Consider the following 16205-nt stretch of genomic DNA (forward strand, 5'->3'; position numbering starts at 1 on the left):
CATGTCTTTATGGAGCTTTGCTTTGTGCACTGGGGCACAGTCATGCTGGAATAGAAAAGGGCCTTCAACAAACTGTGGCCACAAAGTTGGAAGCATAGCATTGTCCAAAATGTCTTGGTATGCTGAAGCACTAAGATTTCCCTTCACTGGAAGTCAGGGGCCGAGTCCAACCCCTAACACACCTGAATTCAATAATAATGAGATATGTACCAATACTTTTGTCTATATGTGTATTTTAATGGACTTGTCTCCATGTGACACTGGTTATACTTCAAATGTTGAGCTGGAGAAGCCTCATTTGCTAGTTGAAACTGGCCAACTTGACTCAGGGCAGATGCAAGTCACTCGACAGCAGTGCTAACTGTAACAGTAGCTCATGTAGACATGACTGAAGAAGGGCCTTAAAGGTGTGAGGTCCACCTGGTTTTTTTTTTGTTTTAAAAGAGTGATTTATAATCAGCTCCACTGAAGCGTTGAGAGAAAGCTGGTTAAGCTCTCTGTTATGCCAAGGGAAAATGAAAGTAAATTGATTCAAATCTTTAAGGATTTCTGATATGCTGCAGTAAAATGACACTTGGGCAAGAAAAGGTATTTTTATCTCGTTTGTTGAGCTCCCCCACCCATCCAAGACCATTTCCATCTTGAGATGATCATTTTCAACGCTAACGAGGCGCTAATGAGCACCCTGGGAGCTTCTGTTCCAAGGTGCTTTATGCATGTCATTTTGGAGATTCAACACTTAAAAAAAAACAAGATTGGGGGTACAATGAATAGGATGGAGATGGTGAGATACAAAGAGAGGGAGGGAAGAGGGATGGCTTCAGAGATGAGTGAGGAAAAGAGGTGCATAATATCTATTTTTTGGCCTTCTCCTTACAAGTAATGCCCTTGGCCAACGAAGTATTTGCATTCTCTCTCTCTCTTTCCACCCTCCTTCTCTCAATCTCTCTCCAAGGTCTTGTTCATTTTTTCCATCTCAGAGCCCATTTCATGAAAAAGCTTGTCAATAGTTATGAGGGTCACACTGGTTCACTCTTTAACCAGGGGCAAGACTGAAGAAGGGGAAAAAAGCAAGAAAAAGATGGGTCCTTCATGTAGTTTTATCTCAGTGTGAAATGCGCAGTGTCTTGTCTGTCTCTAAATGTTGTTGCCGTCGAAAGAGTCTCTTTGTATCCGTTTGTATATGCACAGTTTGTGTTTAACTGCGGTCGCATTTACCTCAATACAGCAAAACACCAGCCTAAATTACTGTTATTTTCACAGGGCCCTACGATTACCTGCACGCTTGAGGCAAATCACCTCGTTATATGATCTAATGGAAAAAAAACACATATGTTTAGATAAGAAGCTTTTAAAAGAAGGCATCTTTCTTTTAAATATCCATCCTCTGCTATCACCGAGAAACAGCTTATCAGAGAAGAGCAACTGTTTTGAACAGAGCAATAAACGGGAAGAAACTGCGACTGATTCATTCTGGCCCTCTAAAGGGGCATAATTATCTGAGCAATAGATATGTTATTTTTCTCTGCGGTTTATTTTTGTAGTTCTACAGTTATTTACTATGCTATGGAGGGTCGGGCCTGTGACAGGCTGGCGGTCTATCTAATGTGCACTTCCTTGTTGGGCAGTGCGAGCTCTGGACAGGCTTTGGGTACTGTGGTGGATGGCGAATGGTGGACATTAAAATGTAAAAAAGTAACTTACCAGTACAAATTCTCTCTGACTTCTTGTTGACTATGTGTAGGCTGACTGACTGACAAGTTTTTAGACTCCGCTCCCTCTTTCAATTAAGAAAACCCATCTGGTAGCCCAGTAAGTTATGCACACAGTGGGAAATTAACAACAAACATCCCTGCTGAAAACTGAAATTATGACTGCACTTTGACAGGCACCAAATTCTGTTTGGACCTTTTTCTCAAATCTGGGGGAAAAAAACAAAACAAAACAATTTGGCTAATAAAATAGTGGAAGTAGCTGGAAAGCGTTGGAATCCATCTGTTGATACAGCAGCCAGTAAGTGGAAATAAAAAAAAATACCTCATCAGTGCAATAAAACAAGACTTAACTACAGTATAATAGCAACTATATTTCACTCGGCAGTGATGCGTTCAGCATAAATCCTACATAGGATTAGTTAAAACAGATCTACTGATGGTCATTCATAACTGGTGACAGGATATTAAAGCCACTGTGCAATTTCTTCCTACAGTATATAATATGAAAACAAAAAAGCTGCATCCACAGGACGACAATGTATTAGCTGGCCGTGTGTGTGTGTGTCTGTGTCTCTGTGTGTGTGTCTGAGACGTGAGGAAAGTTGGCAATCTAAAATCTGTTCAGTAAAAAAGGGAGGGAGTTGATGTGTGTTCAGTTCAGTGTGTGTGTGTGTGCGTGTTTGTCTTAGTATATGTCTGAGTGATGTATGTTAGTGTGTGCTGAAAACACTTTCAAACAGTTCATTACCCAAGCAGTTGGAAAGCCATTTGCCAAACAGTGTAAGGGCTGTTAATAAGATTAAAATCTCTCTGCACCCCACCATCACGAAAGAACCCCTAGTGACACACCCACGCTAACACACAAACACACACACTTCTTTTGCCATCCATTAAAGATACAGCTAGTTAATGAAACCTGCACTCTGTTTGTCCACAAAAACAAAGTGAATTGTTGTTTTGTTTATTCTCTTCCTTAAAGACTTTATTTATGGGCCTTAGTTTCCCTCTCTCTCTCTCTCTACACACACACACAAACACACACACACACACACACAAACACACTAATTTTAGCAATTTCCACCTGCTTCCACCACAAGTCCCATCTGTAACAGAGCTGCTTTGGTAATCAGCGAATGTGTGTGTGCATCAACATGCCTCCATGGTGAGCTTTCTATTAAATTTTAATTAGCTGCCCCCCCTCCTTTTGCTCGCATACAAAGAATATTAAGTAAATTTATGATGCGTGGATGCAGCATAGGACTGACAGATATGTATGTAGATGGTACGGGACTGGGAGGGAGAGAGAGAGAGAGAGAGAGAGAGAGAGAGAGAGAGAGAGAGAGAGAGAGAGAGAGAGAGAGAGAGAGAGAATCATGGAGGAAAAGAGGGAGAGAGGCAGGAAAAAGACAAAGACAGAAAAGAAAAAAACAAGAATCAGCACAATTCATTTCCCCTCATTTCCAGCGTGTACAATATTAAGGCCATTACAGGCTGCCTTTGTCAGCGTGTTTGAACCAACACATTAGTTACAGAGGGAGAGACGAGGTGAGGAGGTAGGAGGAGGTAAAAGGATGAGAGACTCTGTGGATGAACTGCTCCATCAGCTGGAACTGAGACTTGTTGCTGCAGTAACAGATACGGGGGACACCGACGCCAGCGACAGGGCTCTCGCTCTCCCTCATAATACCAGTACGTGAACATTTTATTTGAAAATGCAACTTTTTCTCCCTGTTTTAGCCTTCTATCTACATTAAACTGATGTTTTCGACACCTCAGTGTTTTTCTAAAATTGTCCCCAGAGTGGATACACTGAACCTGAACCTCGTATTTTGGTGTGGAAGAGGAAACATATTCTATCCTGGGGGCCGTAAACTTTAAATCTTTTTGTTGCCTCCCATCTTCTACACTATCATTCACTTTAAATTCTGAAATCACACTCTGCAGGTTTTGTCATTAAGCTATATGTTTCTTTGGACAACCAACTTTGTGATTACAGAATAGCAGAGTCTGGTTAACATGGCAGCCCTCACAATGAGGCATTCAGGGACAGCTATAACCACACAGCTGGTTTTACTCAGTTCACATTTCTTTGAGATCTGTTTACAGTAAAAGCCATTTTTTGGCTGCTATGCATCTGGAAAACTTGTGGTCCCGAGTCACTGTGACAACCAGCGACCATAAGTTGTCCTGACTAGTCTTAGATGCAACATAACTGCACTTTTCACAGGGTTTCTAATGTGGCAATAAAGATGTTTATACTTGGATATGTTTCAGAACATAAAAGGCAAAATGTAAATGCTTGTTATGTGATGAAACATTACAGTGAATGTAAATAAAAACTGCAGAACTTTTGGTTCTGAAAGAAGATTGGTCATTTTCACAGGAAAATAGTGCTTTCAAAATTAACTGCTTAGTGTAGCTCTCAGTCTATACATCCTTTTGCCTTTTTCAGTCTATCTCTGAAGTATCTCTGCCTCCCCTCCCTGTGTCTCTCTCTCTATCCCTCTCCCTGCAAGAGTATTGTCTGTTGTCTGGTAATGAGGAAAGGTCTGCAAAGACACTGAGACTAAAGCGTCATCAGCAAAGACCAGTCAGACCGTGCTGCACCACTACCACACACACACACAGTCTCACTGGCTTCATCAGCAAAGACCAGCGTCATCATAAAAACACACATGCCAATGCCCGCGCATATGCACACACACACACACACACACACACACACACACACACACACACACACACACACACACACACACACACACACACACACAGAGCAAGGACAGACAGGCTTCATCAGCAAAGTCTCATCATACTGCATCTTGCGCATGCACACAGAAAACAGAAGCAGATGAAGGGAGGGGCTGGAAGAAGAAGAAGACGAGGGAGAGAGAGAGAGAGAGAGAAAGAGAGAGAATAATTCTGCAGAGGCAGCGCAGGTGGTTGGACAGCAGCAAAGAAAAAGTGAAAAACGAAGAAAAAGCGACTGAGAGTGGAGGAAGAGAAAGATAAAGAGAGAGACACAAGGTGACAGGAAGGGAGACAGAATGCGGGCGAAGTGACAGTGTACTGAAGCCAGGTCTAAATACAAACAGTTTTATCAGTTGACACCCACTACCTCCTGACACGGCCGTCAACTGTACTTATTACCACATTCTCTGTAGACACACCAGCCTGTCACCTCAACACACAGGCTTGGGACACACATACACACAAGACCAAAGACAGTTTATTTGCCAATGTGCACGCACCCGATCTTTGAGACACACAGAGGCTGGGATGGTACACCTCAGGACAACACATAGTACACAAGGCGCTTGTACAATTCACACATGTACACCCGCGCGCGGTGGTAATTTCCAGTAGCAGACAGCTGGGTGAGATGGGCTGAACTCTGGGGCATCTCCGCCGTGGGCCTGTCAGACTCGTGTTTAGCCTAGCTATTTGCTAAGGGGCCTGAGAGTTAGCTAGGAATGTTATGACAGCCCAACCACCTGCCTACACGGGTCACCAGGTAGCTCAGAGCCTCACCGTATGTGTGTTTTTGTTTGGGAGAGTGTGTTATGAGTTTGTCGTGTCTCGGTGTGTGTCTGGAAAGACATACCTTAAAATGCCTCTGCGCTAGACATAAAGAGATATTTACACAGACAGACAGGTACACACTTATGTACATTCACCTTTGGTGTGGGACACTCTTGTGTACACAGACTGCTGTGCAAAACACATCTGTGGTGAGTGGTGGCTGTGCATCCAGAAGCTTTGTCCACTGGTCTGCTACAGCAAAAAGCCATATATCAAACAAATACACCTGTGTGTGTATTTAAATCCAACTTTGCATCAGGACACATGCAGAGGAGCTCTTGGTAGCACTTTATCGGAAGGGCTGTGCATAAGACTGACATGTCACCTGTCATTAACAAGAGGGAGTCGTTACGAATGTTTATGACAAGTAGAGGGAAGAAAAACAGTTGCAACATTAAAACAATTGAATTTTTAAAAGGCTTTAAGGTCCCTCACTAACCAAGCTGTGCAGAAAACAATAAATAATACGCACTTAGATTTCAAATGTCAGTGAAAGATAATTATTTTAGATTTCTGTTTAAGGTTAGTAAATGTGTTGCCAAGCAAAATAAGTTCAAACTTTTGGCTGGAATGGACTGTTTCCAGGCAACAAAGTTTTTGAAAGTTTTGCTTTCTTGGCAATTATTTTATTTTATTTTTTTTTCAAAATAAATGAAAAAGAACTTCACCTTTTAGTCATGTCTGCTTCTGTCAGGAAATCAGAAACCAGAAATTAGGATAAAGTGAAAGGGAGAGACAGAGAGGTGGACACGTAGGACAATGAGAGGAGATCAATGGAGTGACAAGGTTGAGGGCGCAGTCAATACACACATAAATGTGACATTGCAGTGACACACAGTTCTGCACTGATCCGTTTCAGAGCAGATGGTCTGTGTGTGTCCGCTTGTGTGTCAGTGGTTAGGTGTATGTATGTGTGGGAGTGTATGTGCGTTTGACCTTGACCCACAAGCTGATATTGCTGCCAAACTTCTGACTGAGAGACAAGAGGCCCGCCATAGGACCTGGCCATGCAAACACACATGCTCACACACATTTGGGTTCCAACACCCTGTGCCACCTTAACAACTGACACACAGGAGGTGTTCACAGTGTTATATTGTAGAACATGGAGTCAGCCACAAGGTGGCACTGTTTTCCCATCCTACTTCAAACTCCAGGAGAGGGGGAGAGAGACAAGGGGGTGGGGGGTGAGATGAGTGAGAGTGTGTGTATGTTAGAGAGAGAGTTTGAGTTTGCAGTGCTGGTTACCAGGCCTCTCCTTAGTTTTACCTCAGATCAATGGTTATTACTGTGCCCTTGGCCAGGTCTCTTTCACTCTACCTTTTCCACACAGAGGCAAAAAATCACGTGCACACACACACACACACACACACACACACACACACACAAACAGAAGCATTCAAGTACATGGGAATACACGCAAGCATCTGCAGCCGTTTTCAAAAGCAAGGTTCCTGCTGTGATCACTTCCTGTCCTCATTTAGTCTTAAAATAAATAAATAAAAATACTGATGAATATTCTGCTTAAAGTCCCTCTTCCTCAGATTGCTTCTTCACTGCTAATTCTGTTTGGCCAGTGTTTCTTTACAGCAAAACTGTTCTGCGTCTGACCTTCCTCCTGTTCTGGCATCTTTCCTGATTTGTGTCGGGCCAATCACAACTGTTTATCTAACGTTGGGCAGGTTTGATACATTGGCTTTACAGTCTTTGGTTTGATACAATGTATCAATGTACCAAACCAAGGTGAATGTTAGAAATTGTTCTATGAAGCAGGCTTGCAGCAAGTAAACTTGCACTTATTTCACCTTGGAAGTCCAACAAAATCTGTTTCTCAACAAATTTAGGAGAAAAATAAGCAACCCAGCTGCAGGATCTTCACGCTGCAAGGCCTAGTCTAAAAGTCTGTTCCAACTTGTGTAAGAAAGCTGGCTTGCTAGTAGTTGCAGTGTTGAGTCGAAAACATTATAACAACACTAATACAAAGTAAAACAGCAGGCAATGATTCACACTGAAATTTGTATTAGTAGCTACCTACCTTCCCTAAACTACCATTCAGTGAAAGCTAACGAGCACATTCTGCTCTCACGTTAACTAGTTCAGCGCTACATCACACATTTCATTTCCCTGACTGGTTGAAGGGTTAACCATTTATGTCCAGAGGGAATTTGGTCTGCACCTGCTGCTAAGTCCACAGGAAAATCAAAAGTGAACTGAAAAATTGTAGGCTAATTCGTATTTGTGAAATTGATCAATCAGACCATGTAAAGATTGTATATCAGACGTCCTTTGAAACGGAGGCCTAAAAATATCACTTGTGGTTTTTTGTTTGGCCACAAAAGCATAATTTTATCTTATTCAAATCATCATTTTTTTTTTCATACAAGGCGTATGGTCACCTCCGCTCGCAGGTGTGAGCTGCTTAACGCATTTTATGAATATTCATGTCCTAAAACATAAATATGGTGATTTGAAAACGCTGATTGGCTTGGCTGAGTGGCTGTGCATGGTTTCGAGACAGGGATACACATTACATGTGTGTATGTGTGCGTTAGTTTGTCTTGGAGCCGGAGGCTGTCCAATCCAAAAAGCCATGAATTTGTAAACAATGTGCTCTGCAATTCCCAATCAACACCTCCACACCACCCACGCCTCGTAATCAGAGAGAGCGGGAGAAAGACAGCAAAGACAGAGGAGCCATCACTGGTGTTTCTCCATAATCAAAGTTGACAGAGGGTAAAAATTACATACTAATCAATGGTCCTCTACATCCAGTACAGTTCAGGTCATTTCAGTTTACTTATTTGTTTTTTTTTTCCTGGAGGAAAACTTGGCTTTCAATGCCGGCATATTATAAATGTCCAAACACAGACAGCACATAGACACCAATGCACTCAAGCATGTAACACCCTCATAAAGATTCCAAGAGCTGTGAAAAGCTGCTAATTAACCCTACGACACAACACAAAAACATATTAGACATGGGTAGGCCCAACAAATTTTATGACAACAAATATTAAAACTGAGAGGGTTAGGAAAAGTGTGATACAATGGATAGTGAGAGATGCCGCCAGAAAAATTAAAAATGAAAATCTGAGTGTTGGTCAAAACCTTCCTACAGTAATGTAGCATCTCACAGCCAAAACTTTTGAAACAGTTTAAAGTTTATTTATTTTCTAACAGAGAAAGTGTTGCACTTCCTTTGCTTTTGAGAAACAAAAAGAGAGTGATGTCGACCGACAGCTGAGCAAAGTGGTAATATTTGAAAATCAAGCTGAAGCTGTTTTTCTCCTCTCATATTTGTTTCATATTTCATCTTCCTCTCTTTTTCCTTTCTCTCAGTCTGTACATTTCTGGGTTTCATCTCTCACTCTGATGTATTCTATCTTCTATCGATGCTGTCTTCTCCAACTCAATTCAATGCCTTTTCCCCTGAAAGACATCTTTTCTATAACTTCCTTTCACATAGTTTTTCAATTTTCCTCCCTCTAAGCCCTCCCTTCCCTCTCCATCTTTTCCATCACCCATCCTCTCACACATTCTCTCCTGTCAAGGACGCAAGCTTCTGAAAGAGAGAGGAAAAAAAAAATATGAATACTATGAATTCTCTTTCTGTCCTCTTCCCTCGTTCTACCCTCCTGCTCCCTCCCTCTCTCTTTCTCACAAAGATATCTGAGCGCTGATTTCCCTGATGCCTGTCAGGGCTGGTCAGCGCTGGGCAACAGCATGTAGGCTCACAAACTATAAACGTATGAATAAGAAATAAACACCAGCAACCGTGCGCACACACAGAGACACAGTGTAGCTGACAATCTGTCTGACCATCTGTCTGCTTCGTGCATCGATGTGGTTGCTGTCTGGACGTGAGGACATGGTTCACGTCTGCGGCTGTCTGTGCAGGTGTGAGTAGGTTTGGACCGATATATCGACCATTTTGAGCTGAAAAACTGATTATCTGCCAGTAAGTATTCTTCAGTTTAAGATTTGATGATTTATTTAGGAGCATTACGCAGATTATACCCTTTACTCATTCTAAGGTGTCAAAAACAGAACAATTCTTTGTTTCAGGTTATTATACACCATTGAAAACAGATTTTTATCCATTTCTGCCCTTAGGTCACCCTAAATCCTACAGCCTGGACCCTTAAAACTGGAGGGACCGTAATCCAGAGTCCAACACAATGAATATGTGTTAATATTAATATTTATAAGATTATTATCATCTTGGATTCCAAGGGAGAGTCCATGCGATACCAGAGGCTTTATAAACATGAAAACAGCAAATCTCAAGTAAAAAACCAGCAAGTACTTCTAAGTATTGGCAAGAAATCTGCATGACAGTTTAGAGACTTTCTGCACTCAATATCCTCTGCCAGCTACTTCACTCCGAGGTTGTGAGTCGTTACAAAACCCACACTGATGCACACACACAAGTAAAGGGCTTCTGGCTGAACCGGAAAACTGCCCCTAGGTGAACAGCACTGTGGCTAACCCCTGCAGAACTGTGCCTCTTACCTGGCAAAGTCAAGGTCAGCCTCCCTGGACATGGTGATGTTGGTGAGGTTCTGCTGGAGGACAAAAATGTTCCTGCACATCTTTTTGATACCAGACTCGCTGATCCTCTTAAAGTACTGGGCTCCGTTGATTAGAATACAGGAGATCAAATGACCCAGACCTGGTGAGAGGCAAGAAGAGTCAGACAATATAGTATAGTTATCACATCAGCACAGTGAAGAATCAAAGGAGAGAGGGACAATGCTGACCTTCAAAGATGTACTGGAACTTGTGCTGCTGCAGGGCTGCCCCCATGGCCTCCTCTATGGCTGACACGTCCTTGTTCAGTTTGACCACCAGTGGGTCGTAGTCCATGCTCTCCACGTTAGCCACGATGGCATAATTACCTTGCTTAGTCAGGGGGATCAGGTAATGGAAACAATGCACTCTGGGATTGAAGTTGAGGGAAAGGAAAGAAAAAGTGGAAAATTAGATACTGAAGAATGTTTATTTCATTAAATGTACCCAAAGTACAGCGTTGATGTTGAAATCGACAGTGAGGGGTGCTGAGTTACAAAAAATTACCAGGAATGAGAAGGAAATGAAAGAAATGAGGTTAAGAAGCGAGTTAAGTGTCAGGTGTATTTTTCTCTGTCCTTTGAGTACGACAGAGTTAGGAGGTAGACTTCAGTGGGCATTGAGTGCTCTCACTTGTCAAGCCCAGCCAGTATGTATAAATACTCTAACACCTATAATTTAAACAGAAATCATGATGATTTTAGAGTCCTCACAATATATCCACTCATTCAGCTACCTGAATAGCACAGTGCTGAACACAGTAAGCTGTACAACTCTAAGAGGAATAAAAAGACTGAAATGTTGAGAAAATTTGCTGCTTAAGAAGGAGATACTTTAGTTCTTGTATTGAAATACAACAGCCAGAGCATTTTCTCTGAGTCCCCTACATACTGTGGGTCCATTATGGCCAAAAACAACGATGAATTGTGCCTTAGAGAGCCTGTAATTACATCTTCAGAATATATGTCTGAGATGCTCATCTTTATGTATAAAATACTGTATTGCAGATACTTTATCAAAATTTTCATTTTCTGGGAAAGATGAATGAAAATGTGGTACAAACACGAATGTCTGTTCTTGGCCAGTAAATGGCTCCAGTGGAGTAAGCGTGGGTTGAGAACCTCGCTCAAAGGTTTTTCTATTCCATGTTTTTTTTTGCCTGGTAGAATTATATTTATTCTTTTGTAAATGGGTTCATAACCAACTGCCAAGAATGAGGTTGGTGTATCTTTGCAAGAGGCCTGGAAAATATCAGGAAATTCAAATAACATTTTGTTTACTCCTTTTACTTTTGGATGTGGGGTAAAAAAATTAAAATGAAAATAACCAAAATACTGAGAAGCTAAAAAATCTCTAGTTTGTCCATGCTAACATTCACCAGTGATATTAACATACCATTTAACAAGATTGTACTTCTCTCTGTCCATTTAAACACCAACATTTTGGTTGGGGGGTCACTTTGGTCCATAGAAGGCTCCTTTCTGTCTATACTTAAGGACTCAATACTCTCATAATTCCATAATCACTGTGCCCTGAGCAGAAAGGTATGAAATGACATGTGTGAATGTCTCTTCCCCCTGAGGCGAAGCCGACAACTACACCACATCTTCAATGCCCCCATCTCACTTCCTTATCTCTCTGTTCAATCATTTTTCGCACTTTGCTTGTGTATGTCCCTTCTTTAACCCCCACCATCACTTTAACCTCCACACTCCCTCCCCCACTCTCTTCCTCATGGCTTCATTTAGCTGGTACCACTATCAGGGGAAATTCACTAGATGGGGAGAGTCAATGGAGTGTAGCATATAGCTAGACATCAGCCTCGGGGAGGGTTTTCTTCTGAAATCATAAACAATATTGCATAGGCTCTGCAATAGTCTAAAGGGAAATAGTTGTACATAGAGGGATGGAAGGAAAGGGAGAGGGATGATGGAGGACTATTAACAGTTGTGTATTGTGTGTGTGTGTGTTTACTCAACATGGTACAAATTCCTGAACTTGTGCATTTGGGGCAAATGTATGATGCCACTGAAGTTTACTGTCCAAATGACTTCATGAAACGACAACTGAGCCAGTGTGGTATGATCATTAGAACTTGGCAATGATTTAAAGTCATACTGTAACAATCAAACAGTATGCTGCCAGTGTTCACAGCTGAAATAAAAAGTGATGGGCAGGGTCATTTTGCTGCACGTCACACGCTGCCATTGTGTGCTGACCTTAAAAAGTTAAAGGATTTTACATTATGTAGTTGCAACTATAATCTTTCAGTGTTTTAACAAATAAAAATAAAAACCCTGATTATTTATAGTCTTAACTTGAAAGCATTTAAAATAGTTCTGCCAGAGAATCTGAGGCCCTTTGGCCTCTCAAAGGGTAACATTAGCACGAAAAGATAAATCCATACACAACCACTGTGTGCGCTTTGGTTTCTGCAATTTCTGTGATGTGTGGATGAGTTTCTCTTTTCTGCATACCTGACCTCCAGGTGCAAGACCAGGAGACAGCGGTCAGCAATATCCTGGAAGCCCCTGGACAGGTCGCTGAGGGTCTGGAGGATCTGCTCCCTGCTCCGTTCGCTCTCGCCAACCACCTGGCTGTCTGCTGAGCATGGAGATGCACCTGGATGGACACAACAAACAGGAAGACACCTCATAAACAAGGGCAAATGTGCCAAACAGTTGCTTTTGTCATGAGTAAAAGGGTCAATCTTCAACTAGAGGAACCGGGATGTAGTTTCAAAGTCTGGAAGTTGCCGAGGAGTGCTTGGAGGTGCTGCTCAACAGTTGACCTTGACCTCCGAACCCCCACAGGCATGTCACACCATTGTTATTACTGTGACCTCTTTGTACCTGCACAAACTGTACAGGACTCGCAAGGGAATATGCATATATGTTATTTCACGTTGACATAATCAGGTCCACAAAATGACATCGGCTCATACAGCACACACAAAAGAAAACCATTAGTTCGATGTTGCACACTTCCGGAGTCCTTCAGCATGTTCTTGTACTTTCTTCTTGCCACTTGTGCTGAGACAGCAGGAGCATGTGTCAGTGCGGCGCATTGTAAACCACACAAAAGACCTGTGTGTGTGTGTGTGTGTGTGTGTGTGTGAAAAGAGAGAGAGAGAGAGAGAGAGAGAGAGAGCCAGGGAGCACAAGAGCATGATGAGTGTATATAAATTCAGCCCAGTGTAGATCAATGGCCATAAATTAGCAAGGGGAGGAAAGGGAGAGAAATTGGCCCCGTCACTCATATGTAAGTCTATTTGGTCAATGAGGCGAGTGTTTGTGTGTGTGCTTGTGTGTGTACGAAGAGTGACTGTTGAGCAGGGGAATGCAGGGGTCCACGATCGATGTGCCGCAGTCAAAGCCAGCTCCCCAGTTACTCTTCCTGCCCTTCCGAAGGTCACACACACACACACACGTACACACAGAGGCAGGGACAGAGTGGCAGTAAGTGTGAAGGAAGGCGGAAATAACCTGTTCATTTATCTTCGCTCTCCGAGTAATACTTTTGACTGATATTCCCCCAAAACAGAAAGCAAGTGAGATACAGGTATTTCCCTCCAGAGTTTAGATTTGCCCTGACCTGGTCACCTTTATAAAAAAAATCATTTTCGTATTTACTATTTCTCACTTCAAAGTGTAGCTAAAACCTAAAAGTCCAATGCAGTATAGCATATGCAATCCTATAAACACGACAAATTATAATCAAAATCATAAGTTAGCTTAGCCCCAGTATTAATGAGCCCAACATGACTTCAAAACCTTACTGTGCACTCCATACTGTTTGAAATCATAACGCTCATTCAATCAAAGTAATACTTTGCTGCTATATATGCTAAGTGCTTCTGTGTGCTCATGTTCGCACACTTTGTATGTGCTGGTGAATATGTGCTTCTGTCTGTACTGCCAGTTACTTTAAATGAACCCATGATAAGATAAGAGACCATTGGCGCCTTAGGCAAACATCAGTCAGGTATGTGGCACAACCATCCAATCATTAAAGCAAATACACTCAGAGTTGTGATGTGACATCTGTGTGACAGCTGCTCTTATGGCCTCTGTGTGACATATGGCGATAAAGGCTGGAGACCGCATTTCTTATTAAAAGGTGTACATGTGATGCGTGGGACTGTGTATGTAGAGGTGCCATGTGCATGTATTTTATCTGCAAACTTCCTTGCTAATTAACTGTCTCCTTGAGTAAACTTCTTGATAATGTGTGTGTGTGGGAGGACGCTGCAGTACACAGTCATTTGCAGCAGCTGCAGGCAGTTTATACTACAACATGGCCATTCAAATCAAAGATTTTGACTCCAGCCTAAAGAATCCTTCCAGTGAAAATCACATTTTTAACCTTGTTAACATGTCCATATGTTTTTTTATACTCTATAAGATACAGTATGGACAACATCAGCAGCAAGTGCCGTGGCTGCGCATTTCTGTTTGGAACCTGGAACAGCAGTGTACAAATGACAGCCTGAGAGTGTGAGAAACAAGATTCAGAGAGTCAAAGTTTCATATGTAAAATACTTGAGGAATCAAGCATGGGGCTATATGTGTTGCTACATACACTGCAATTTTCATTACTTACAAAATGGTGGCAGAGAAGTTCAAGGCAAAACTGTCAGCAGTCATGAGTTACCAAAGGATCTGAAAATTAGAGAGCCAAACTTACAAACACAGCGAGTATGAGCCATTATATTGATCACCCGGTAAGTTTATTTTTCTTGTGTTTTATCTGTTGACTGTGTCCACACAAATCTGCAGTGTGCTAGATAATGTTAGCCAATGTTGTCATTTTTATCACACTGTGAGTGCTGAGATAGGAAGGAGGTAGGACAGCGACCATTTTAGACTTATAATGAACTTTTTTTTTTTTTTAAATCTGACTGTCATAGTGTGAGAGCAAAACTGAGACTGGCTCAACAGAGTAGTCTAACATATATAGATTATATACAGATTCTATGAGTTTAGTTGCACATTTTTGGGGAAAAAAATGAATCAACAGCCACCAGTGTATAATTCCACACATCTACACTGCCTCTTCCACCTGGAGAAAACAGAGTACCAAGGATTAGATCTTTAGGTTGGCAATATCAATATTAATTCAGCTAAATGAGCCACAGGAACAACAAACAAGATTGGTCTTAACAGAAAAAATCCACAATGATTTCTCAAGGGAGCCCAGCATAATGACAATTAATTGACTTCATTTGATTGTATTTAGCCGATGTTGTTTATTCTCCCTAGTCGCCGTATCAGATCACTGACAGACACGGGATGTAGCACTGAAACACAGGACCGCCACTCAAACAAAAAGCCACAGTTAGGAGAAAATTACGATTAACTAATCTGAAGGGGCATTAAATGTCTTAAACATTATTACGTAAAAACAAGTAACATCAACAAGTGCTAGCTAAGCTCACTGACTGTCACTCTGTCCTTAAAGTACCTGACAAAAGATGTCAGTTATCTGTCTGATATAGACCATTTTGCTCTCAGTGTGTCTTTTTCCTTTTCTTGTGATTGTGATTGTGTTGTGTTTGTGTGTGTGTGAGAGAGAGAGAGAAAGCGAGAGCATTTCACTTGCTCTGCCTGTGGGAGTGTTTTCCTCCAAGTATATGTGTACGTGCACATGGGCGCGCGTTTGTGAAAGTGACTCGAAGGCTTCTGCTTCCTCTCATGTGCATTACACTCACTCACTTTGGCAGCAGAAAGGGAAAAAAAAGGGCTCGCTGTGGCACACACTGCTGGAGGTCTCTCCAGGGGGTGTCCGTGAAACACACACACACCCCCCCAAAAAGCGCACAGACACACACTAACTCCCCCCCCAAGCCTGTGCTGCTTTGATGATGCGAAGGAGGCGTCACAGCATGGGGGGCACCATTAGAGTCAGAGACAGACGGGCAAAAGGAGACGACTCATTGGTCCTGACTGACAACTTTCCTTGCTTTCTTTTTTTTTCGTCTTTATGCCGATTAAATGTGAGGATATGTATGTGTTTGTCGGGTATCTATTTATGCGCTTATGTGTAGGCCTGTGCCTTTTGCGTGTGTGCGTGCGTGCGTGCATGCGTGCGCACATGTGTGTGTGCGCGCGCTTTGCTTATCCAATTATTTTTGAATCCCATCTAAGAGAAACGTCTGTTGCTTGCCATCTGCACAAGATGAGCGTGTTAGACATTAAAGAAGAAGAAAAGATCAGTGATGGAATTCACACTCATACAGCATCCAGATACATGGACAGTTCGCATTAACACATAGCCAGCATTGCACTATTTGACCTGTGTGCCAATGAGGGAATAAACAATGCATTGAGAAACTAAAAA

General features: G+C 42.1%; 1 protein-coding gene across 1 annotated transcript in view; it reads right to left on the reverse strand.

Moving 5' to 3' along the window:
* exoc4 (exocyst complex component 4) overlaps positions 1-16205 on the reverse strand; it is a 100214-nt gene that overhangs the window by 3794 nt on the left and 80215 nt on the right. Inside the window, exons 17-19 of the mRNA XM_046378470.1 lie at positions 12344-12488; positions 10058-10236; positions 9810-9969 (exon numbers count right to left, since the gene is read on the reverse strand). Coding sequence (XP_046234426.1) covers positions 9810-9969; positions 10058-10236; positions 12344-12488 — 484 coding nt within the window. The remainder of the gene's footprint in view (positions 1-9809; positions 9970-10057; positions 10237-12343; positions 12489-16205) is intronic.

Source organism: Scatophagus argus, chromosome 22 (assembly GCF_020382885.2).
Source record: "Scatophagus argus isolate fScaArg1 chromosome 22, fScaArg1.pri, whole genome shotgun sequence".
Taxonomy (NCBI): domain Eukaryota; kingdom Metazoa; phylum Chordata; class Actinopteri; family Scatophagidae; genus Scatophagus; species Scatophagus argus.